The sequence below is a fragment of the Pocillopora damicornis genome, chromosome 4 (genome assembly GCF_964200805.1).
Source record: "Pocillopora damicornis chromosome 4, jaPocDami1.2, whole genome shotgun sequence".
Classification (NCBI taxonomy): Eukaryota; Metazoa; Cnidaria; class Anthozoa; order Scleractinia; family Pocilloporidae; genus Pocillopora; species Pocillopora damicornis.
Genome location: NC_142673.1, coordinates 6,633,292 through 6,658,490, shown reverse-complemented (window position 1 = coordinate 6,658,490; position 25,199 = coordinate 6,633,292). Strand labels below are relative to the sequence as shown.

The window sequence follows — 25,199 nt, the reverse complement described above, 5'->3', positions numbered from 1 at the left end:
AGGTTCCCACTTACTTGGGTCAGTGGATATACAGCCCGTGCAGGCACTGATTCCAGAACCTGAATTTATTTTTTTTCCTTTGGTATCAACATTTACCACTTGACATTGTAAGCAGAATAAAGATGTACTTACTATGCCTTTTATAGCACAGATATAAAAATAATCTATTGTTTTAAAATAGTTTATTGTAAATATTTACACGTACTTAATTAATAATACTCTCATAAAAAAGATATCACTTAGAGTTACATTTCATTTTGTAATAATTTATCACCAGATACAGCATCACCATTTATAACAGGAAAAAAAATTTTGATCGTGACACTTGACACACAAAAGCTCTAAATGGAAACATTTTAACACTACATATAACCATCAAAGTCTGATCAAAGATTCTTTACCAAAAGCCATTGAAATGTTGGCTTTTGGGTTGTTGTTAAATAGTATTACCTGGTAAATAGTCCTAATTATAAATATTCAGTCACAACCTACTCCTTTTTCCTGAAAATATTTACAAGGAACATGACCCACTAATTGTTGTGGTGATTAATAACAATTATGTGTATGTAACTGTTTCTTCTTACTGATGTCCTTGTTTTCACAAAGCTCCTCTTTAAAAAATTTAATGGCACATCCTAGGTATTAAATGGTTTTGAACCATTATTGTGTATGCTCGGTGACCAATATTTCCTTTCTGGTATATTTTGGTTTTGAACCATTTTAGTATATGCACTGTGACCAACTTCCTTTCTGGAATTTTATGGTTCTTTCCTTTCTGCTTTGTTTAGCCATTTGTATCTTTTTTGTTTGTTTGTTTGTTTTTCCTCTTTTTTGGGGGTTATTATCATTATCATTATTATTATTATTAACTTAAAAACTGGTATACAGAAGATGCTGATAGGAGAGGATTAATGTCAAGAATGTCATTAAAAGATTAAGAGAAAGCCAGCATAATATCATGCAGGGCAAAGTCTGCTGTGTAAAACATGGCATTGCCATTTGCAAGTCCGAATATGACTCTTTGAATAAGAAACTGGGAAGGTAATAATTTTTTAAAGTTACCTGTAACTTAACTTTGTGTTTTTAAAGTGGCTTTCAGCATACCGTATAAGAAAAATTGTCCCTTCATTTTCCCTGGCTTACAACATATTAAGATTCTAGAAGCCTTCAGTCTATAGTTAGTTCCATGTTCTATGTGCCCTGTTTTGTGCAGAGGTTAATGGGAATTTTTTTTTTGGAGGGGGGCTCTCTGTAGACCCAAAAGCCGCAGGTTACAGCCAGTTACTTATTTCTTGTTTCAAGTGTGCTAAATAATTTCCCTCATTGTATAGTACATAACTCCCATGGCCAGTTGCAAATATTGGTGGCCACATCATACCTTTTGCAAGAAACAAGAGCTTCTACAAAGCTTCTTATTGAGGGCACTATTGGAAAGGTGCTCAATTTATCAATAAGACTAACTGTAGGACTACTTCCTGCTCTGTAACTGGTGTCTATCAGGTCCAAGTCTTCTTCTGAAACATTCAAAATTTGCCCAACCGAGCGCCAATTTTTCTTTGTCTGTTTCTCCAGTGGATCCAGCATCCTTTGCACATAGTGCAACAGACTCTGATGTTCATGGTTAATCAGCTGTGGCATTTCGGAAACTTTGCAATCTAAGAGTTCAATGGATAAAAGTATTAATAAAGTAACGATACTGGGGTTAGAGTTGTAACATGAAATATGCTTTTTGTAGTACTATTGGTGGAAAAAGACATGCTTTAATTGTTAAGGATTCTCAAGGTTTAAAAATTGCTTTATTTTTGAGAGAGCAATGTTTGGCAGTGGACGGAAACTTAGCCTCCGTGGTCCAGGTACAACAGACTAATTCAGGGGATGAGTTTACTTCCATTTTAACACCCATTATGGGGCTACAATTGTGCAATTTATTGCACCAAGCTAAGAAGAGGGTACATGTAAGAGATGAAATGCAACATCTGAGTGACTAATAGCACACTCATTTCATGATCTTAATTGCATAACAATAATAAACAAGTAATCAACTTGGTCTACCATCTGGCAGGATGTACACCTCACCTGCTGGAATCAGATCAGTTTTTGGCTGGTCTTGTCTAAGCTCACTAGTGAGAGGCTCCTCATGGTCACCATCTGCTAGCACATCTGAGAGAAAAAAATTAAGAAGCACTTCAGTTATCCTAGAAAGCAACTTGCTGATTACCATACAATTGGGAAAGCCTTAACTCCAAATCCCTGAATTAATTAACATGCAACTTCTTCCTGTAATATCCATACACTATCCAGCAAATAGTCTATGAGAATAATCAAATTTATCAGGTAGAGGTGATCTTGATCCCACCCTAAATTCTTGTAACAAAACTAAAGGGAAATGTGTGACAGCTAGTGAGGAGAATGAAGAGTTAGAACTAGAGAGTTAAAAGGTGAACTCTTTGATTGCCAAGATCTGATTGTTAATTCTCCCCTCTTGAAGAAAAGTCTGGTCAAGAGATGTACATCTTGAAGTAGATTCATTTTTGTCCAAAAGCTTGTCAGCAGAATGCGTGATGCATAAATATTATGTTAGTTGTCACTACCTTCTATGGTTTCTGTTGAGTCATCTCTATCGTTGGCACCTTGCATACCTTTCAGGGGTATAGACTCATTGGAATTTGTAACTGCAACATAGCATTGTTGTGTTATTGTATGCAACAATGAAAGTTACTATTAAGTGTCTATTAATCAACAAAGTACACCTTGATGAAGCCAAAAATGAATTTAATAACATTAATGGGGAGTCAAACCATGGACCCAGCCAAAAACGCTTACCAGATAAAAAAAAATGAGTTAAAAAAATAAACTAACACAAACACTGAAAAAAGTTATAGGGAGGAGACAGACTAATGTGCTTGAGCATCAAGATTTGAGTTTACTAGGGAAAGAGATGGTTGTGGGCCCTCAGATCAAATTGAAAATGAAATAATTTTATTACCCTGAGGAAAATTGACATATGATGGTCATAGTATAATTGCTACTTGCTTAGTTTCAATTTGTGTCCATCCGTGTGAAACTCCACTTAAACGTGATTATGGTAAGAATTTATTAAATTACTCAGTTTTCTCAAAGGGTCTACACATTCCATAACTGTTACAAAATATACGTGGGAAATCAAAGAAAGAAAAAGTATAACTCTTTCTTACCGCCTGGATGTGAGCATTTCCAGCAGAAGTAAATGATTACACCCAAAATTAAAACTAGAGTGGCAGCCCCAATAGCTATCAAGATTTTAGATGCAGATGTCAGTGTTTCCCCTTCTTCTTTTGTTGACCTCTTGTCTATAAATGTCTTTGTTGTTGCTGGAAGAAAATTTTTTTTTTCAGATTTGAATACAGGTTTCGTGATGTCTTTACTTGACACCCTGTCGGTTAAATTTAAGTCAGAATCAAAGGCAGGGAGATCAGCACTAGGAGCAGGTGTGGTTACGTCAGTAGTAGTTGAAGTAGCATTTTCCGCAGTCTCCCTTATTTTCTTGCAGAGTCTATTCTCATGGGACTCAAGGCACTGCCAGTCCCTGCTCATTCCAATGTCTTTACAGCTTTTCAGCCTGGAAGACTCGGGGACATCGGAGCAGCAAAAGTAGCATTCCTGGCAGAAACCATTGTTGTCCAAAAAATGTCTTTCAGGGCACCTGTTTCCACATTTGCGGTTTTGATAAGGGGTACACTGCTGGATAGTGTTCCTTAATCCACAGTCATGACAGGGTCTGCAGCTTTCAATGCTATGTGTGTCAGAGAAGGTCGCATTTTCTCTGCAAGGTTCACATTTGATGATTGTGTAGTTAGGTATCTTTGAACCGCATAATGGTGTGAGTCCTGTTCCTTCTGGGCACTTGGGACATGCTTTGCACTCCACTTGAGCATCGGGAAAGTATCGTAAGAAATTTCGCGACAGGGAACATCTTGCCGGCCTTCCAGACGCAAATCGTGACCACAATAATAAGAACAGGATCAGCTAAGATAAATATATCATTATTTATTAATTGCAGTAATCGAGAACTTGCACAAATTAGTAAAATTATGTTCGAAAATAGGAAAAGAGGAAACGTACGCTATAAATGTTGGTTAGAGCTAAATTACGCATTTATTCACGACATAACTTCAATAGTAGTATTTTTAAACTACAATAAAAATTCGCAACAACCAAACAACCTATTCAATATTTACAGCAGAGATAACGGAGCAGTGAACAACTCCGCAATACAGCAATGGGAAATTATTTCCATATTTATTAACTTGTTTGATTGCTTTTAGTCTGTGCCGCTTGTTTTCGAGAATTCTGCTGAAAATTCTAGTCGAAGGCCAGCTTTCTGCATAATTCTCGCTTCGCAACATGCCCAATTATCTTCAAAATTATGCGGCATAATTTACCCCTGCCTCACCAACAAGTAACATTCTCTTAACAATCACAAAACCAAACAAGTTATTCAATTTTTCAGAGGAGATAATCGAACAGTGAGCAACTTCGCAACACAGCAGTGAGAAATTATTTCCATATTTGTTAACTTGTTTGATTGTTTTGAGTCTATGTCGGTGGCTCTGAGAATTCTGCTGATAGGGCAGTTCTCTGCTGGCATAACTTTCGCTATGCAAAATGCCTTATTATCGTCAAAACTGTGCAGAATAATTTACCCATGCCTTACCAACAAGTACCTGCAAACATTCCCTCACCTTAATAGCGCCTTTCATGCCGTGCTTGTCTTCATAAGTGAGTTCGTGTCGTTTGTTAGCCTGTGTCAAGAAATACACATACAAACTTAATTGAGTCTTGCCGAAAGTATAACAGAACATAGTTAAACAACTGTAGATAAAGCAGGTGTTAATGTGAGGGTTAAATCACTTTTGCTCTCTTACCGTTTTGTACTTCAATTTTGTACTCTCGATGCTGAAAATTAGGGAGTTTTCGATCTCGAATGCATAAATTCCCATCGATGTACAAAGAACGCTTTTGTTTAGCTGTAATAAACAGTCCTAATGAAATACCAGAACTAATGTAGGCTTACGTAAGACGAGAAAGTTTGTTCTTAATTGATTACGTCTTAATTCATGGACAAAGAGCTTCCCTGTAACACTGCCATCAGAGGAGGTCACGCAGATAAAACTTCTTCAGTGGTCTCGCTTCGAACTAACCTTGAAGCTTAATATGGATGAAACTTATTGTGAAATAGCCGACTATTTGTAGTGGGCGTTGAGTCACCGACTCAGGGGAAAGAACGATTTATGGAGTGCATGCATGACTGGGTTACGTATATGGGGGGTTTCCCGGTCCCTTTAGCGCTAGCTGCTACGTGCTTACGGCAAAACTTCATGCGAGTTGCGGTCAACATCCTACGTAGTCTATTCTTTGGGAGTGTAAAGGTCGCATGGGTAAAAAAAGAAAAGAAAATCGTGTGTACGAAATGAATAATTCACACAATTATTATTGTGGCCTTTTTTGAAAGATGTCGAACGGTTCTGGTCATTTTATGGAGCTTGAGGCTCGCAATCCAAAATAGTTAAGATACGGCGGCTATTGCAATCTCCAAGCTTTTCTTCATCTGTAAGCCTTAACAAGGGTGATTATGCAAATCGATAGAACAAGAACATTTTTTCCGCCTTCCAAACGTATTTGCTGAAGATTCTCTTTTCCTGTCTTGATCCCTCCTACGCGCCCTTGATGAAGGAATATTTCGCACGTGCCAACTAAGAGTTACCAACCTTTCAAATACCATCTGCCGAGGTTTGTATTGAAAGTGAATGGTGATATTAGATAGTTTGAAAAATCCAGAAAGAACAATTTATTATATGGCAAGGTAATCATGAGATAAATCAGAGTGTTCTGATTCGTTCTTTCATACTTAGCGGGTATTTTGCCTTACGGTCATAAGTTGTGTATCTTTGTTGGCGAAAGCCGGCAAGTTAAAAATAATTAAATTTGGTCCGAGTAACAAATATAATAACAATAATAATAATAATAATAATAATAATAATAATAATAATAATACACTTTATTTAAAGAGGGTGAAATTGAATAGTAAAAATGACCAATTTAATTGTGGCCCTCTATTTAAACGATAGCCTCTATTTGGAGCGAAAATATGCACCGATTTTTGTCCACGAACATTGTTTGCTCCAAGATGCGAACAGTTCTCCTAGAGCGAAAACTGTGAAATTTGAGGAACAGATAATGTCCATGGACAAATCTGCGAGGATACGTGCGTGCAAAATAAAGTCTATGAACAGAAATAAGATACTACGTGTATGAAGTGTACGTAAAAATTAAGACCCAATGAAAAATTGAATGTTGAACTATAAAATGTCTTTCTGATATCTTAATATCAAGCTATAAAAATTTTTTAAATTATGACGAAAATAGAATGCTAGGTATGCAAGATGTACTTTTACGATGAATTGAATATCAAACCATAAAATGGTTCTGATGTCTGAATATCAAACTATAAAAATCTGTCCAAAATTATAACGAAGATAGGATACTAGGTTAGATTAATTAGAAAGCTAAACACTAGAAGCCTAATTATCAGAGTTGGAAATTACTCATGAACAACTGTGCTCACTCGTAAAGCTATCGAGCCGAACACGTGACGAAAAATTCCATATCTAAGCGCGCCATGTATTATTCTCTACACAATTACAAATTACAAATTACTGTAGAAATAAATAATTAGTCTTTAATCTTTAATCACAGTTCGTAACCATACATCGAACAAATTAGATACAATTAAATATTTAAATGATATAAAATATGTAAACGTAAACTACCTTAGTAGTTTGTCACAAACGACGAAAATATGAGCACATGGTTAATTATTCATCTGCCAAGCTGACCATCGAAAAAAGTGAAGTTGTATTTACCACGAGGGTGGATGTCTACTATTAAAAAACATAACAGGCAATGGGTAACAAAGCGGACCTAAGAGGGTAGAACATATAATTCTCAGAATACTAATAAGGATCAAAATGCACCGATGACAACAACAAACTAAGGCGCTACAAATAGCACATGGCGATCAATACACGATTGATAAGCCTGACTCTTCTACCTTGACTAAAACGTGAACTAGCATTCTGGTGACCTAAAGAAGCTTTAATGGGGAAGTGGTCAATCATGATTAATTGTTGATTGTTTATTCTGTTTCTATGTGATAGCGAGGTATTTCTCATTACGTCTCATCACTTAGCTGCCGCTGTACATGTAGGTTGTGACTTGGGATGAAGTGTTTACAAGGTAATTATTGTATTTGTATTGTGTTTGAATATCTTGAAGATTAAAAGTTAGCAGGAACCTTCAGCAGTTGCCTCTCTTAGAGTGAGTGTTCTATTGTAAAGGGGGCTTTGGTCAAAAAGAAAAATAAAAGGAAAATGAAAGTTGTATTCATATTTTTCTAGGTCCATCAAACTTGATTCATAAACTTGATTCTGTCATGGAAATCATGGGAAAAGATGGACAGTAATTTTCCCAGAATAAATGTAGCAAGGTGAGAAATATATTGAGTAAATAATCATTTTTGCAATATTTTCAACCAACCCCTGATTGTTTACAATGGAAAACAGCAAAAAAATGTCTTGAAAAAGGTTGTGGATCATAATGGTATTATCATTAGTTTGGAAGATCATGCCCATTGTTCAAACTCTCACCTGAAAGCCAGTGATGACTTTATATATTCAGTCATAATCCACTGATATTTACTTCTGAAGACTGCTTTAGTACTGAGGCTTTCTTTTAATAAAAATCACACTTCCTAATTCTGTTAACATTAATTGCCAAAATGGGATTCCCTGCGCTCATGATCTTTTTATCTTCTTTCCCAGGTGTCTTCTAACAACAGCCGCGTAACTGGAATGTCTTGCAACCAATTAAGACTTTGGACCTGATTTCTTCTCTGTATACTGATTAATTCACAGTCAATATTTTTGTAGTTTACTTACTTGCGTACCATTGACAGTACTATACAGTCCTGTCTGTATAACATCTGTTCTGATTTGCCGATGTCCCAACTTTCACATCTGTTATCAAAAGGTGCAGAAAGCAAGAGGTTCCCACTTACTTGGGTGGGGGTAGATACAGTCCATGCAGGCACTGATTCCAGAACCTGAATTTATTTTCTTTGGTATCAACATTTACCACTTGACATTGTAAGCAGAATAAATATGTACTTATTATGCCTTTTATAGCACAGATATAAAAATAATCTACTGTTTTAAAAATAGTTTACTAATTGTAAATATCTATACACTATACTTGATAGCATATGTAAATAATGTTGCTTCAAGAAAAATACATCTACTTGCATAATAAAGATATCACTCGGAGTTACCGTTTTCATTTAATAATAATTCATCACCAGAAACAGCGTTACCATTTATCCTAGGAAAAAAATTTGATCATGACATTTGACTCACAAAAGCTACAAATGGAAATATTTTAACGTTACGTGTAACTTTCAAAGTCTGATCAAAGATTCTTTACCAAAAGCCCTTGTGGTTGGTTATTGAAAAATCCAAAATTGAAATATCGTTGGCTTTTGGGATGCTTTTAAATAGCATAGTAAATAAAGTACTGATAATAATAAATATTCAGCCACATACTGCTCATTTCCTGAAAATATTTACAAGGAACATGAATCACTTATTGTTGTAATGATTAATAACAATTTTGTGTGTGTAACTGTTTCTTCTCATTGATGCCCTTGTTTCCATATGCAGGAGTTGTTTTCAAAAAGCCCCTCTTTAATGTATGCTCTGCGACCAATTTTTCCTTTCTGGTATTTTGGGTTCAGAACCATTATAGTGTATGCTCTGTGACCAATTTTTTCTTTCTGATATTTTCTGGTTTGGAACCATAATTATGTATGCTTTGTGACAAATTTTTCCTTTCAGGTATTTTCTGGTTTAGAACCATTATAGTGTCGTGTATGCTCTGTGACCAGTTTTTTCTTTCTGGTATTTTCTGGTATTTTCTGGTTTGGAACCATAACTATGTATGCTCTCTGACCGATTTTTCCTTGCTGGTATTTTTTGGTTTATAACCATTATAGTGTATGCTCTGTGACCAATTTTTTTTTTTTGGATGTTTTCTGGTTTGGAACCATAATTATGTATGTTCTGTGGCTAGTTTTTCCTTTCTGGCATTTTTTGGTTTAGATCCATTATAGTGTATGCTCTGTGACTAATTTTTTCTTTCTGGTAATTTCTGGTTTAGAACCATTATAGTGTATGTTCCGTGACCAGTTTTTCCTTTCTGGCATTTTTTGGTTTAGAACCAAATTATAGTGCATGCTCTGTGACCAGTTTTTCCTTTCTGGCATTTTTTGGTTTAGAACCATTATAGTGTATGCTCTGTGACAGGGCACAGTGGTTGTGCAGAGGTTATACAGGAATTTCTTTTTCGGAGGGGGGCTCTCCATAGACCAAACAGCTGCTGGTTACAGCTAGTTACTTAATTATTTCTCGTCTTAAGCTTGCTGAATAATTTCCCTCATTGTGCAGTACGTAATTCCCATGGCCAGTTGCAAATATTAATGGCCACATTATACCTGTTGCAAGCAACAAGAGCTTCTACAAAGCTTGTCATTGAGGGTACTATTGTAAAGGTGCTCAATGTATCAATAAGACTAACTGTAGGACTTCTTCCTGCTCTATAATCAGTGTCTATCAGGTCCAAGTCTTCTTCTGAAACATTCAAGATTTGCCCAATAGAGCGCCAATTTTTTTTTGTTTGTTTCTCCAGTGGATCCAGCATCCTTTGCACATAGTGCAATAGTATTTGATTTTTATGGTTACGCAGCTGTGGCATTTCAGAGACTTTGCAATCTAAGAGTTCAATGGAAAGCAGTTAATTACTACAGTAATGGTCACGGAGCTAGAGTTGTAACATGAAATATGCTTTTTTGTAGTGCTATTGGTGGACAAAGACATGCTTTAATTGTTAAGAACTCCCAAGGATTGAAAATTGCTTTATTTTTAAGATTATAATGTTTGGCAGTGAACGGAAACTTAGTCTCCATAGTCCAGGTACAACAGACTAATTCAGGGGATGAGTTTACTTCCATTTTAACACCCATTCACAAGGCTCTAATTGCATTGCACCAAGCTAAGAGGAGGATACATGCAAGAGAAGAAATGCAACATCTGAATGATTGATGGAACACTCATCACATGATCTTAATTGCATAACAAGAATAAACAAGTTGCCAAGTTGGTCTACCAAATGGCAGGATGTACACCTCACCTGCTGGAATCAGATCAGTTTTTGGCTGGTCTTTTCTAGGCTCACTGGTGGTAGACTCCTCATGGTCATCAGCTTCTAGCACATCTGAGAGACAAAAAAATTAAGAAGCACTAATTGGTTATCCTAGAAAGCAACTTGCTGATTACCACACAATCGGGGAAGTATTAACCCGCTAACTCCCTGAATTGATAAACATGCAAATGCAACTGCTTCCCGTAATATCCATACATTATCCACCAAATAGGTAATGAGAATAATCAGATTTATCAGGTACAGGTTACCTTGATATCACACCAAATTCTTGTAACAAAACTAAAGGGAAATGTGTAGCAGCTAAAGTAGAGAATTAACAGTTAGAAGTCAAGAGTTAAAGGGTAAACTCTTTGATTCTCAGGATCTGATTGTTAATTCTCCCCTCTTGAAGAAAAAGCTGGTCAAGAGATGTACATCTTGAAGTAGATTCATTTTTGTCCAAAAGCTTGTCAGTAGAATGTGTGATGCATAAATATTATGTTAGTTGTCACTACCTTCTACAGTTTCTGTTGAGCCATCTCTATCCTTGGCGCCTTGTATACCTTTCAGGGGTATACACTCGTTAGAATTTGTAACTGCAACAAAGCATTGTTGTGTTATTGTATGCTACACTGAAAGTTACTATTATGTGTCTATTAATCAACAAAGTACACCTTGATGAAGCCAAAAATGAATTTAATAATATTAATGGGAGTCAAACTATGGACCCAACCAAAAAGGTTTACCTGATTAAAAAAAATGAATGAAAAAAAATTAAGTTACACAAACACTGGAAAAAGTTGTATGGAGGAGACATACTAATGTGCTCGAGCGTCAAGATTTAAGTTTACTTAAGGGAAAGAGATGGTTGTGGGCCCTCAGATCAAATTGAAAATGAAATAATTTTATTACTTGAGGACAATTGACATATGATGGTCATAGCATAATCGCTACTTGCTTAGTTTCAATTTGTGTACTTTCGTGTGAAACCCCACTTAAACATGATTATGGTAAGAATTTATTAAATTACTCAATTTTCTCAAAGGGTCTACTAATTCCATAAATGTCACAAAATATACTCGGGCTATTATAGAAGGAAAAGTATGACTTTTTCTTACCGTCTGAATGTGAGCGTTTCCAGCAGTAGTAAATGATTGCACCCAAAATAAAAACTAGAGTGGCAGCCCCAATAGCTATCAAGGCTATAGATGTAGATGTTACTGTTTCCCCTTCTTCTTTTGTCGACCTCTTGTCTGTACCTGTCTTTGTTGTTGTTGGAAGCGAATTGTTTTTTTCGGATTTGAGTACAGGTTCCCTGGTGTCTTCTTTACTTGAAACCATACCAGTTAAGTTCAGGTCAGAATCAGAGGCAGGGCGGAGATCAGCACTAGGAGTAGGTGTGGTTACTTCAGGAGTAGTTGAAGTAGCATTTTCTACAGTCTCCCTTATTTTCTTGCAGAGTCTATTCTCATGGGACTCAAGGCACTGCCAGTCCCTGCCCATTCCAATGTCTTTACAGCTTTTCAGCCTGGAAGACTCAGGGACATCAGAGCAGCAAAAATAACATTCCTGGCAGAAACCATTGTTGTCCAGAAAATGTCTTTCAGGGCACCTGTTTCCACATTTGCGGTTTTGATAAGGGGTACACTGCTGGATAATGTTCCTTAATCCACAGTCATGACAGGGTCTGCAGCTTTCAATGCTATGTGTGTCAGAGAAGGTCGCATTCTCTCTGCAAGGTTCACATTTGATGATGGTGTAGTTAGAGATCTTTGAACCGCATAATGGTGTGAGTCCTGTTCCTTCTGGGCACTTGGGACATGCTTTGCACTCTATTTGAGCTTCTGGAGCATCGGGAAAGTATCGTAAGAAATTTCTTGACAGGGAACATCTTGTCGGCCTTCCAGACGCAAATCGTGACCACAATAATAAGAACAGGATCAGCTAAGATAAAAATATCAGTATTTATTAATTGCAGTGATCGCGAACCTGGACAAATTAGTGAAATTATGTTCGAAAATATTAGGTAAAGAGGAAACGTACGATATAAATGTTGGTTAGAGCTATAATACGCTTTATTTACGACACAACTTCAATAGTAGTATTTTTAAACTACAATAAACATTCGCAACAACACAACAACTTATTTAATATTTACAGCGGAGATAACGGAGCAGTGAGCAACTCCGCAACACAGTAATGGGAAATTATTTCCATATTAATTAACATGTTTGATTGCTTTAAATTTTAGTCTGTGCCGCTTGTTTTCGAGAATTATGGGCTTAGTACAGAAGATGAGAAAGTTCGCTCCAAATTGATTTCGCATTCATTATGTAAGGGGTTTTCCCTTTACACTGCAAATCAACGGAGGTCATGCAGATAAAACGTCTTTAGTGGGCCGCCTTCGAACCTTGAAGCTTCATATGGCTAAAACTTTTAATGAAATAGCCGACTATCTTTAGTGGGCGTTAAGATCACAGAGGAGAGAACGGTTTATGGAGGGACTGGGTTCAGTCGGTGGAGGTTAGGTGGGGATTCCCCGTACCCCGAACTACTACGTGCCATAGGTCATGCATGCATCATCGTGCATGTAAGCCTCAGTATTCACTAGAAAAGCAATTACAAATCCCCGTAGAAATAAATAATTAGATACAATAAAATATGTAAACATAAATTACCTAAGTAGTTTGTCACAATGGACGAAAATATATTAAGTATTTCTGAATGCATGAATTGTTGAGCATATTGTTAATTATTCCTTTGCCAAGCTGACCATCGAAATACCAAAAGTAAAGTTGTATTAACCAGAAAGGTGGATGTCTATTATCAAAAACATAACAGGCAATGGGCAACAAAGTGGATCTAAGAGAGAAGAACATCTAATAAGGAGCTCTAAGAAAATGAAGGGTCCAAACAGCATAAGGAACACTTACCATTTAGATATTAACGAGAAACTCCTTCACCGCACGCAAGATTGTGAGCGTATTTTTCGTCCTGACACTACAACACTGCAGTTCGTACTACCACACTGTCGTTCGACAGAATGATTCCTTTTTATAAGGTTAGGAAGGAATACAAAATCCTGCAATCTGATTGGCTGATAAATTTAGACCAAATCCTTTCTCTAAAATTTCATTTCCTGTTGCCATGTATGAGGTCACCCTCTTGTGATGACCTCAGTTCACGTACACACAACCGCGAAAAATCGATCCATGAATAATTTCTCAAGATCAAAAGCGAGATTAGCTGGCTTGTACCAAAACATGGAACGCTAGAATGCCGGAACGCCGGAATACTAAAACCCGGAACACAAAATTACTAAAACCCGGAACGCGTGAAAAATGAATAAATTAAAAAATAACAAATATAAATAAAAAACTCGAAACTCGGTTCTTAGGGTCCCAACGGAATGTTCTACCCGATTACCAACACTAGGTGTTGGATTCTTGCGTTTGATCGCTGACTATGCCCGCCGGCTTATTTTACTGTGGACGAATTGATCAGCGGTCGCAAACTCAATTATTTAACATGGCGGACATTTCTCCCATTCTAAGTTAACACTTTTGTTAATTCAATGAAACGTTTTTCACATCAAGTCAAAGGACAATCGTCATATCTTTCGAAAATACTGAGCTTCCCAGGTAAGATATTTGTTTTCAATTGCCTGTGGTCTGATACATCGATACTGGCACCGAACAATGTTATTCTCGGTGTTAACTGAACTACGGGTTGATTTTTAAAAGCAGGCAAGGTACATTTCGATACACTTGTATATGTCAAAATATCCAACATTTTATTTAAAGAGTAACTTTGAAACTTGTTTCCTTTAATTGCTACAAGCTCGTTTCCAAAATTGGTATTATTCTTTAAGCTATGCTGGCACAAGACCTAGGTTATTCCTTGATGTAATGATTTTAGTTGATCGCTTTGATATACACTCGACTATTGATAATTCTTGTAATGAGTTCATAGTTCAGCTGATTGCTGGTGACGATAATTTTCGCCCCTATCTCAAACCGCCCCAAAGGTCTGATTGAAAAACTTCCAAGTTTCTTTGTCATGTCAAACGAATAACTGCGTGCCTCATTCTAATTGACGTGACTTGTTTTTGTTTCAGGGAGTGGATGACATGAGGAATTTGCACAGATTTTTTTGTTGTCGTTTCTACTTATGTTTGTAACGAGGTGAGGTAAAAATCAAATTATAAAATAGTTATAAGGTTCTCTCTGATACAACACAGTGGTAAAGTCATTAGTGATCTTAGATTAGTAGTTGCTATGGTGATATAACTATATGCTGTCCTAGGTATACACAGAAGGTGGAAAAACTTTTCTTGTTAACAGCTGTAAAACTTTGGAACTCTCAACTCATTAATATAAGAGCTAGCACCAGTATAAGTGCATTCAAACAGAACTATTTGTAATTTTATAAATATAATATATATATATATATATAAATATTTTGAGAGGAAAAAAGGACGTAACTACATTTCCCGACAAGCCTGTTTCGTGAATCGCTTCACTCTTCAGGGGTTTGAACCCCTGAAGAGTGAAGAGTGAAGCGATTCACGAAACAGGCTTGTCGGGAAATGTAGTTACGTCCTTTTTTCCTCTCAAAATATTTATTCTGCTCTGCTTCAACGTATTGAGCACTGTTCCACGCGAAAATCGACTCGTAAACTTCCTATATATATATATATATATATATATATATATATATATATATATATATTATAATATATATAATAGTCGGACCCCTTTTTAATATATTACATTTAATATTACATTTACCCTTTTTTTCTTCCCGTTTTTACCATTTTTTTTTACTGCTTTTACTTTTTTAATATTTATAAATTAGTTTTATATCTTAGAGGAGGGTCACAAGTTCACCAGTTCTGAACTGTAATGTGTCACCCTAAGTAAATAAAGTTATTATTATCACTATATTTCAGAGTTCTATTGTAAAGGGGGCTTTGGTCAAAAAAAAAAAAGGAAAAAAGAAAATTGTATTCATATTTTTCAAGGTCTATCCAACTTGTTTCAAAAACTTGATTCTTTCTTGAAAATCATGGGAGAAGATGGACAATAATTTTCCCAGAATACATGTAGAAAGGTGAGAAATATATTGAGTAAATCATGATTTCTGCAGTATTTTCAACCAACCCCTGATTGTTTACAATGGAAAACAGCAAAAAAATTTCTTGGATCATAATGATATTATTATTAGTTGGAAAGATTATGCCCTGTGTTCAAACCCTCAGTTGAAAGCCAGTGATAACTTAATTTATAATAAAGTTATGATATAACGTGCGCTGTCATTGGTTGAAAGAGCGTGCTCTATGAGAGTATAGAGCATAGAGCTGAGCTAAAGCTGTCATGCCATCTGCCAAATTGTACTATGTTTGACCTTTTCCGGGACTTCTTTTTCGCTTTTTCCCGATAATTGAAAGTGAAATTTCGGAACAAGCGAGCCGGCAAGTAGCATTAGAAGAACCAATCAAAGGTTTATAAACATACCAGGCTCCGTAATTTTACGTTATTAAAACGTGAGCAGAAACGAAAATCTTCAAAGGAAAAACAAAATACACACGCTCAGTTAGATTGCAAGCTTACGTACGGTAATAAAAATTAAACACAGCTAACACTTGTACAATATATAAAGTAATGTTAAAAAAAAAAAGACAGAACAAAACAGAGATGGTGAAAAATATAACCAAACTGGCATAACTGTTTCTGTTTCATTCTAATCATGACGGTGTCTGAGCGAATATGATCATGCTAAAGTCCATTGCGGCTCGCTCATCATGGCGATCTCCGGTCATCGCAGTAAAGCAAGCCTCAGAAACTACATTGGCCGCCCTTCGAGTGAAAGAATAAGAGCTTGCTCTGATATCCTTTCCGATGCGTTGAGTGGAAAGTCACATCAGTCACTGCAGCCGAGTTTTGCCGCGCTGTCATCCCGAGCGATCTTCATGTTCTGGTGAATTCAGCTGTCGTTCATTCAAAAAACACTCGCCTTTAACAGTTTGTTTTCTATCATGTCATGTGAAAAAACTTGCGTGTTTTTATGAGCCATTATTTGGCTGAAGTTCACTGAACATTTCACTTCAAGATTCTGTATAAGGAACTTAAAAACTTCAGGCAAAAGTGTTAAATTCGACCTGCCGAACTATTTTAGTTTGTAAACTATCGCAGGATGTGAACTTTGATGGTTTTTTTAATTTTGATGGTTTGACACTTTTGACAGCTTTGGTCTTGTACAGCCAATCAGATTATTTGAACTATTCTAACAGGGATTCTGATTAGCTTATTGTAGCGTGCTTTATGAGAGTATAGAGCATGCGGATCAATATCAGTATCTGGGCAACTGCCCACCTACCCCTCCCCTAACTCAAGAACGGTCAATTGATAACAAGTTAGGGTTAATGTTGGGTTAGGGGAGGGGTAGGTGGGTAGTTGCCCAGATACTAATATTGATCCGAGCATGCTGATGACACTGTTGATCGCTTTGGAAATAAAGTTTCTTTTGAAAATTGAAAGTAATGCTTGGGGAATCTAACGGATTCTTTATTATAAAACAAATAGGGAAACACTCTACTACGTCTCGTGCTTCTCCCTACACTTCTTTCGTGCTCTAGCTGCTTCCAGCGTGCTTTATAACAGAACAGAGCACAGTCAAGGCTTCTCTATTTGTTAAACATTCAATTATAATCTACTGATATTTACTTCTGAAGACTACTTAAATACTGAGGCTTTCTTCCGATAAAATCACACTTCCTAACTCTGTTAACATTAATTGCCAAAATGGGATTCCCTGCACTCATTATCTTTTTATCTTCTTTTCCAGGTGTCTTCTAAACTAAAGCTGTGTAACTTGAATGTCTTACAATTAAGACTTTGGACCTGATTTCTTCTTTGTAAACTAAGTAATTCACAACGATAATAAAATGTTCCAAACAGTATTTTCGTAGTTTACTTACTTGTGTACCATTGACAGTAACATACGGTCCTGTCCTTATAACTGTTCTGATTTGCCCATGTCTCAACTTTCACATCTGTTATCAAAAGATGCAGAAAGTAAGAGCTTCCCACCTACTTGGGTCATTGGAGATACAGTCCATGCAGGCACTTAAATTCCAGAACCTGAATTTATTTTCATTGTTATCAACATTTACCACTTGACGTTGTAAACAGAATAAAGATGTACTTATCATGCCCCTTATAGCACAGATGTAAACACAATATAAATTGCACAGATCTCAGAACTGCTGGCTTAAAAATCTTTTAATGTAATATTTACACATAATATTTGATAGCATAAATATGTTGCATCAAGATAAATACATCTACTTAATGCATACTTATAAGACATCACTTAGAGTTACTTTTCATGTTCATGTTCATGAAAAAAAAATTATTTTGATCATGACACTTGACATACAGAAGCTACAAATAGAAGCATTTTACATTTAACTGTCAAGGTCTGATCAAGATTCTTAACCAAAAGCCTTTGTGGTTGGCTATTGAAAAATTCAAGATTGCAATATTGTTTGCTTTGAGCTAATGTTGTTAAATAGCACCACCTAGTAAATAAAGTCCTGATAAATATTTAATATTCAGCCACATTATTCCTCTTTAACTGAAAGTACTTACAAGAAACAAGATTCACTCATCATTGGGATGATTAATAACAATTATGTGTATGTAAATGTTTCTTCTTACTGACGTCCTTGTTTTTTTTTTCTTTTTTTCATATGCAGAAGTTGTTTTCAAAAAGCTCTTTATAGAATTCAATGGCACAAGTGAATGTTTAAAATGGTTTTTGAAACATTACAGTGTGTGCTCAGTTACCAATTTTTCCTTTCTGGTATTTTTTGGTTCCTTCTTTTCTCCTTTGTTAAGCATTTTGTATTTTTTTTGTTTGTTTGTTTCCTCTTTGAGGTTAATATTATGAACTTTAAAACTGTTATGCAAAAGATGCTGACAGGAGAAGATTAATGTCAAGGATGTTATTAAAGGACTGGGAAATGATATCATGCAGGGCAATGTTTGCTGTGTAAAACATGGTATTGCTGTTTGCAAGTCAGAGTATGACTCTTTGTTGTGAAACTGGGAACATATTAAGTTATTAAAGTTACCAGCAACTTTGCTTTGTGTTTTTAAAATATTGTCTAAAGTGGCTTCTAGCATACTAGCCAAAGAAAAAATGTCAGTTCATTTCCCTGGCTTTCAACATAATGAGATACTAGAGGCCTTTAGCTTGTAGTTAGTTTCTTGTTCCATGTGCCCTGTTTTTTGCAGAAGTTATATGGGAATCTTTTTGTTTTTTTGTTTTGTTTTTTGAAGGTGGGGGGCTCTCTAAAGACCTAACAGCTGAAGGTTATGACCAGTTACTTAATTATTTCTCATTTCAAGCTTTCTGAATGATATCCCTTATTGTATAGTGCGTAACTCCCATGGCCAGTTGCAAATATGGGTGGCCACATCATACCTTTTGCAAGTAATAAGAGCTTCTACAAAGCTTCTCATTGAGGGTACTGTTAAAAAGGTACTTAATTTACCAATAAGACTAACTGTAGGACTTCTTCCTGCTCTGTAATCAGTGTCTATTAGGTCCAAGTCTTCTTCTGAAACATTCAAGGTTTGCCCAACAGAGCGCCAATTTTTCTTTGTCTGTTTCTCCAGTGGATCCAGCATCCTTTGCACATAGTGCAATAGTATTTGATTTTCATGGTTATGCAGCTGTGGCATTTCAGAGACTTTGCAATCTAAGAGTTCAATAGATAATGATGTTAACAGAGTTTTTTGTAGTACCATTGGTGGAAAAAGGCATGCTTCAATTGTTAAGAATTCCCAAGGATTAAGAATAGTTTTTTGGTTTATTTTTAGGAGTACAGTGTTCAGCAGTGAAGGAAACTTAATCTCTGTAGTCTAGGTACTACAGACTAACTCAGGGGATGAGTTTATTTCCATTTTAACACCCACTCACGAGGCTACAATTGTGCATTTTATTGCACCAAGCTAAGAGGAGGGTACATGTAAGAGATGAAATGCAACATCTGAATGACTAATGGCACAGTCATCGCATGATCTTAATTGCATAACAAGAATAAACAAGTAATCAACTTGGTCTACCAAATGGCAGGATGTACACCTCACCTGCCGGAACCAGATCAGTTTTTGGCTGGTCTTGTCTAAGTTCACTAATGAGAGGCTCCTGATTGTCATCAGCTTCTAGCACATTTGAGAGACAAAATAAAATTAAGAAGCACTTCAGTAATCCAGAATGCAACTTGCTGATTACCATAAAATTGGAAAAATCTTAATCCTCCAACTCCCTGAAGTGATTAACATGCAACTTCTTCTTGTAATATCCATACATTATCCACCAAATAGGTAATGAGAATAATCAAATTTATCAGGTAGAGGTTATCTTGATCCCAAACCAAATTCTTGTAACAAAACTAAAGGGAAATGTGTAGCAGCTAGAGGGGAAAATTAACAGTTAGAACTGGAGAGAACTGGAGAGTTAAAGGGATTATTAACTCTTTGATTCTCAAGATCTGATTGTCAATTCTCCCCTCTTGAAGAAAAGTCTGCTCAAGAGATGTACATCTTGAAATAGATTCATTTTTGTCCAAAAGCTTGTCAGCAGAATGCGTGATGCATAAATATTATGATGGTTATCATTACCTTCTGCGGTTTCTGTTGAGACATCTCTATCTTCGGCACCTTGCATACCTCTCAGGGGTATACGCTCGTTGGAATTTGTAACTGCAACATAGCATAAATTATTGTCTCAAAATAAAAAGATACAGGACAGGGTTGACTCAAGGGTATAATTGGTATGGAGGCTCTGGGTGATGGACTCCTGCTTGAGGACAATTGACATATGATGGTCATAGTATAATCACTATTTTCTAAGTTTCAATTTGTGTACATCCGTGTGAAATAGCACTTAAACATGATTATGATAAGAATTCATTAAATTACTCAATTTTCTCAAAGGGTCTACTTATTCCATAAATGTTACAAAATATACTTGCGCAATTAAAGAAGAAAAAAGTATATCTTTTTCTTACCGTTTGGATGCGAACGTTTAAAGTAGTAGTAAATGATTGCACCCAAAAAAAAAAAATAATATAATGGCAGTCCCAATAGCTATCCAGGCTATAAATGTTGATGTCACTGTTTCTCCTTCTTCTTTTGTTGACCTCTTGTCTGTACCTGTCTTTGTTGTTGCTGGAAGTGAATTGTTTTTTTCGGATTTGAATACAGGTTTCCTGGTGTCTTCTTCACTTGAAACCATACCAGTCAAGTTCAAGTTAAAATCAAAGACAGCGAGATCAGCACTAGAAGTAGGTGTGGTTACATCATGAGTAGTTGAAGTAGCATTTTCTGCATTTTTCTCCCTTATTTCCTTGCAAAGCCCATTCGTTTGGGATTTGAGGCACTGCCAGTCCCTGCTCATTCCAATGTCTTTACAGTTTTTTAGCCTGGAAGACTCGGGGATGTTGGAGCAGCAAAAATAGCATTCATGGCAAAAACCATTGTCGCCCAGAAAATGTCTTTCAGGGCACTTGTTTCCACATCGACGGTTTTGATAAAGGGTACACTGCTGGATAATGTTCCTTAATCCACAGTCATGACAGGGTCTGCAGCTTTCAATGCTGTGTGTCTCAGAGAAAGTCACATTCTCTCTGCAAGGTTCACATTTGATGATGGTGTAGTTTGAAATCTTTGAACCGCATAATGGTGTGAGTCCCATTCCTGCTGGGCACTTAGGACATGCTTTGCACTCCATTTGAGCTTCTGGAGCATCGGGAAAGTATCGTAAGAAATTTTTGCGCAAGGGAACATCTTGCTGGCCTTCCAGACACAGATCGTGACCACAATATTAGTAACAGGATCAGCTAAGATAAAAATATCAGCATCTATTAATTGCAAACCCGCACAAATTCTGTTCAGAAATATTAGACAAAGAGAAAAAGTATGCTATAAATGTTGGTTAGAGCTACATTACATGTTTAATAAAAACATAACTTCAAGTACAATATTTTCAAACAACAATGAATTTTAACATTTCTTAAAAACCTAACAAGTTATTCAATATTTTCAGCAGAGATAACCAAGTGTGAGCAACTCTGTAACACAGCAGTGGGAAATTATCTCCATATTTATTAACTTGTTTGATTGCTTTCAGTCTGTGTTGCTGGTTTTCAAAAATTCTGCTGAAAATCCTAGTTGAAAGGCAGCTTTATGGTGGCGTAATTCTTGTTATGCAAGATGCCTAGTTATCTTCAAAATTATGCAGCATAATTTACCCATGCCTTACCAACAAGTACCATATTTATTTCATTAAATGCTGCCCTAAAATACATGCCGCATTTTAAAACCAAAATATTAATAAACACTGCCCACGAAAAAATAAATGCTGCATCATCATGCACTGTTTATTTAAATAATAAACTCAAAAAACACACAGTGATCATTGCTTCAATTACAATTGGAAATTTTGAGTGAATAAACACAACTCCTTTTGAATGTATTAGTTCTAATGTTGAGAAAGCATATCCACATAAGATCTTTATTCTCCTTATGTATTGCAGTGGTATTAACATGCAAATTGTCAAATTGAGAACAATATAAATCGAAGGAAATAGTTAATAACTCGTCACGGATACATTACGTTTTAATGGATTTTGGAGATAATTGAACTCCTCTTTACAATAACATACACTTTTACACGTAAACATGGGTAGCCAATGGGTAACTGGATAGAGTTAAAACTACTTGGAATTTCTTGGAACTGCTCTTTTGATGTGGAATGAATAGTCAGAATTCACATGCTGGCTATCGTTTAACCTACACCATTCCTTAACTTCACTTTTTGCCATTAAAGCGTATACTATAGCAGATTTCTAATGTAAAATTTGTATGAATGTGCTGCAGGTTGTGAATGATTTACTCACTCCATTCTTGAATGACAAGTGCATCAGCAACACCAGTACTATGAACATTCATGTGATAGCTAGGTCCACCATACAACTGATGGTACATAACTCTAAAGAAGCAATCACCGGTACCACCAACATCTAATATTCTATAGCCATGTTAAGTTAACCGAGATTGTAACAATTCATTAAGATTGTTCGGACTATTTCCGTGAGTAACAGGTGCGGCCGGCCGGGTTTAACTCAATATTACCTGAAGTAAGTAACTTTGCCCTTGAAACAAAATACTTGTGATTGCGTTTCTCACACTTTATTGTATAACATCGAACAACATGTTCAAATTCATCATGAAAAACAACTGATTCTTTACATGTCTTTTTATGCTGTGCAGTTCTTGTTTTGAAAACATTAACATGATCAATAGCAAAATACAACCTTGAACCTTTAGCACGAGTGATTCCAATTGGTTTACCACTACACATTCTGGTTTTAAGATAATTATGGTAATCAAACGTTAACTGAACGATAAAATCGTTTTCAACGCTGACAAATGTGGTGCACCATGCATAATATGAGACCTTACATACCTCTTAACTGCTCTACCCTTTTTAAAAAAGTTCAGAATTTTCTTCCACTATAATCTTGATGGTTCTCTATCATGGCGGACGCGTTTTCTAAGGATTAGACTTTGACCTACTTGTTCGTTCCTGTAATTTTCCGGTTTGATTTCTGTTACCATCAGATCAGTCTTCTGACTGCGTTTCGTTCTGCTTGGCCACAAGAGTGTTTTGGTTGGATATCATGGACTGATTGGTCGTGCTACTGATGTTTCTAATAGCTTTGTTTGACCTCACGTTGATTCATACTTAAGCTGATATGGGTGCTCATAGGTTCCCTCATCAGTTCGATCAAAGTTTCGCTCTTCAGATTCACTCGTAAAAGGCTCACCATTTATAAACCCCCTATAGGCTTGGAGGATCGACGAGCAAACGTCTCAAAGAGTCAAAGACTCTTGGCAGTTAGCGTCTACACTCATAGTACTAGACAAAACTTTAACACAGCTTTGACTCGCTTTCACATATGCTGACTGCGACGAGTATTGGTCGAAACTTCCTCGATGAATGGTCGAATTATATTTCAACGTCGCGGCATTTACTTCTGAAAGTCTAAAGTCGATATGTATTATTTCGGAAAATCAATTGATCTGCCGTTGACATATCGACTTGTTTACATCTAAGTGAGTGACAAATTTGCATATTCTGACCCCTAACAAACTATAACTAGTGTTGAATCGCTCTGACGAAGGGCTAACGCTCGAAACGTCAGCTTTTTTACTCTTTACGGTGGCTAATTTACGTTTTCAACCCAGTTGTTAACACTAAATTACCTTCTATACTCTCCCACCGACGCAGCACCACAGTTTCTTTAGAAACTTACCCCTTCATTCATATAACTAGTGTTTGCCCGTTTGCGCGATTCCTTAGATATTCCTCCTTAACATATTCGTTCTTAGGAGGCAACTGGAGAGATTCAGAGAGGATGGAAACTTCAGCCTTGCCTAGGAATTTATTCATTTGGCGGCAGTTACACTCACAGTGGATGGCTGTGCGAATAATATTAAATTCGCGAGTTATTTAACGGGGAATCGACCCTTGACATGAAACGCATTACAAAGAGACAGCGACCTTCTACAGTAATACGCGAACTATTTTACATGCCATACACTTCATTTCATTCCCTTATAATCACATCGCCAACGTCATTAAAAGATGTCCTAATAACAGCTAAGCTTTCAGGTAAGAAGATTTAAAAGCGCAAGCGAATGACAGGAGTCGCACAAGCCTATCGACACCTTTCAACGATCGACTGCCTCCTGCTTTTCGGCTTACCCAGCGTGTTGCTGTGTGCATTGTAGAGTTGTTCACTGGTCAAGGTACTCCTTTCATTGCTCTAATTCAACTGTCTTTCATTCAAAGATCAAGATAGTACATTTGCCATACAACAACCGATATGTTTCATCGAATAAATACGGTACCTATAAATATTCTCTTACCTTAATAGCGCCTTTCATACTGTGCTTGTCATCATAAGTGAGTTTGCGTCCTTTGTTAACCTGTGTCAAGAAATAAACATGCAAACTCAGTTGAGTCTCGCCGAAAGTATACCAGAACATAGTTAAACAACTGTAGATCGAGCAAGTGTAAATTTAAGAGTTCAATCACTTTTGTTCACTTACCGATCTGTACTGCTTCAATTTTGTACTCTCCATGCTGAAAATTATGGAGTTGTCAGTCTCGATAGCATCAATTTCCATCGATATAGAGCCGTTATACTTAGAACGCTTTTGTTTAGCCCTAATGAACAGTCTTAATGGCAGAGGGGAGTTATGGGCTTGCGAAAGACCGAAAAGTTCATTCTAAATTGGTTAATCATTCATCCATGGATTGAGGGTTTCCTGTACGTGACACCGAGTGGGCGTTTTTAGCGAACTATTTATGGAGTGAGCGGGTCGGCGTAGGGAGATTCCCCTTCCCTCGATCTACTGCGTGCCAGCTGCGTGCCCAATATCATGCATTCACCGTCGTACACCTCTGACTTAGCAAAAAGAAGTGCACAGACGTCGAACAAAATGGAATATTCGATGGAAACGGCATGAAGCTCTTTTACTCTAGTTTTTTTAACTTCCCTCGGTCGATTTAATAATTATTTTCCTCGAAGCTGCAGTGTCAACGCAACAAACAAATTTATTCATGCGGTAACAAAGCGAGTTGGGACCTGGGACCGAAATCAGGTCGCAAGGCATGCATGGATTGTTGAGCTGGACAAACTAAAATAATGGCGGCTACATAGAATACTTCTTTTGAGTTTAATAGTAACAATAAAACGGCAATTCTAGAGGAAGAGGACGTTCCTGGTGCTTCTTTACCTCATGATACTGTGGAGGCATGTAGTGTTG

At 36.6% G+C, this 25,199-nt stretch overlaps 2 protein-coding genes, 3 long non-coding RNA genes and 1 pseudogene across 9 annotated transcripts; 3 read left to right on the top strand and 3 right to left on the bottom strand.

Moving 5' to 3' along the window:
• Window positions 1-50: 50 nt before the first annotated feature.
• On the bottom strand, window positions 51-5,323 carry LOC113673555 (uncharacterized). Its single transcript, XM_089204418.1, has 6 exons — window positions 4,905-5,323; window positions 4,722-4,781; window positions 3,195-4,005; window positions 2,592-2,672; window positions 2,077-2,160; window positions 51-1,655 (listed from the first exon to the last, which is right to left on the bottom strand). The coding sequence occupies exons 1-6, from the start codon at window positions 4,977-4,979 to the stop codon at window positions 1,321-1,323; spliced, it is 1,446 nt and encodes a 481-aa protein (XP_089060544.1). The 5' UTR covers window positions 4,980-5,323; the 3' UTR covers window positions 51-1,320.
• A 73-nt stretch (window positions 5,324-5,396) lies between these two features.
• On the top strand, window positions 5,397-8,360 carry LOC149046638 (uncharacterized). Its single transcript, XR_016185997.1, has 4 exons — window positions 5,397-5,769; window positions 7,197-7,275; window positions 7,437-7,525; window positions 7,860-8,360. It is a non-coding gene; the product is annotated as an uncharacterized LOC149046638 (long non-coding RNA).
• On the bottom strand, window positions 8,132-13,717 carry LOC149046637 (uncharacterized). 3 transcript variants are annotated; one of them, XM_089204427.1, is made up of 5 exons: window positions 13,224-13,717; window positions 11,409-12,234; window positions 10,806-10,886; window positions 10,279-10,362; window positions 8,132-9,860 (listed from the first exon to the last, which is right to left on the bottom strand). In XM_089204427.1, the coding sequence occupies exons 1-5, from the start codon at window positions 13,224-13,226 to the stop codon at window positions 9,526-9,528; spliced, it is 1,329 nt and encodes a 442-aa protein (XP_089060553.1). In that variant the 5' UTR covers window positions 13,227-13,717; the 3' UTR covers window positions 8,132-9,525. The 3 variants fall into 3 exon arrangements, with proteins under 3 accessions (XP_089060553.1, XP_089060555.1, XP_089060554.1); XM_089204429.1 differs by having other exon boundaries at window positions 9,150-9,860; window positions 10,274-10,362; window positions 13,224-13,335; XM_089204428.1 differs by lacking the exon at window positions 10,279-10,362 and having other exon boundaries at window positions 9,150-9,860; window positions 13,224-13,335.
• Window positions 13,718-13,777: 60 nt separating this feature from the next.
• Window positions 13,778-18,438, top strand: LOC149046636 (uncharacterized). 2 transcript variants are annotated; one of them, XR_016185999.1, is made up of 3 exons: window positions 13,778-13,931; window positions 14,408-14,474; window positions 17,358-18,438. It is a non-coding gene; the product is annotated as an uncharacterized LOC149046636 (long non-coding RNA). The 2 variants fall into 2 exon arrangements; XR_016185998.1 differs by lacking the exon at window positions 17,358-18,438 and adding an exon at window positions 17,137-17,251 and having other exon boundaries at window positions 13,794-13,931.
• Window positions 17,556-24,745, bottom strand: LOC149046634 (uncharacterized; annotated as a pseudogene). Its single transcript, XR_016185994.1, has 6 exons — window positions 24,480-24,745; window positions 24,297-24,356; window positions 20,372-21,202; window positions 19,983-20,063; window positions 19,449-19,523; window positions 17,556-19,057 (listed from the first exon to the last, which is right to left on the bottom strand). The product of XR_016185994.1 is annotated as an uncharacterized LOC149046634 (transcript).
• Window positions 20,557-21,344, top strand: LOC149046635 (uncharacterized). The gene is made up of 2 exons (XR_016186001.1): window positions 20,557-20,647; window positions 20,777-21,344. It is a non-coding gene; the product is annotated as an uncharacterized LOC149046635 (long non-coding RNA).
• Window positions 24,746-25,199: the final 454 nt, after the last annotated feature.

Coding starts and splice junctions, on each gene's coding strand:
- LOC113673555 (XM_089204418.1), bottom strand. CDS start 4,979: ATGGGAATTTATGCATTCGAGATCGAAAACTCCCTAATTTTCAGCATC. Junction 4,782..4,904: donor CAAAATTGAAGTACAAAACG/GTAAGAGAGCAA, acceptor TTCTTGACACAG/GCTAACAAACGACACGAACT. Junction 2,673..3,194: donor GAAATGCTCACATCCAGGCG/GTAAGAAAGAGT, acceptor GCTATGTTGCAG/TTACAAATTCCAATGAGTCT.
- LOC149046637 (XM_089204427.1), bottom strand. Junction 10,887..11,408: donor GAAACGCTCACATTCAGACG/GTAAGAAAAAGT, acceptor GCTTTGTTGCAG/TTACAAATTCTAACGAGTGT. Junction 10,363..10,805: donor CTCAACAGAAACTGTAGAAG/GTAGTGACAACT, acceptor TTTGTCTCTCAG/ATGTGCTAGAAGCTGATGAC.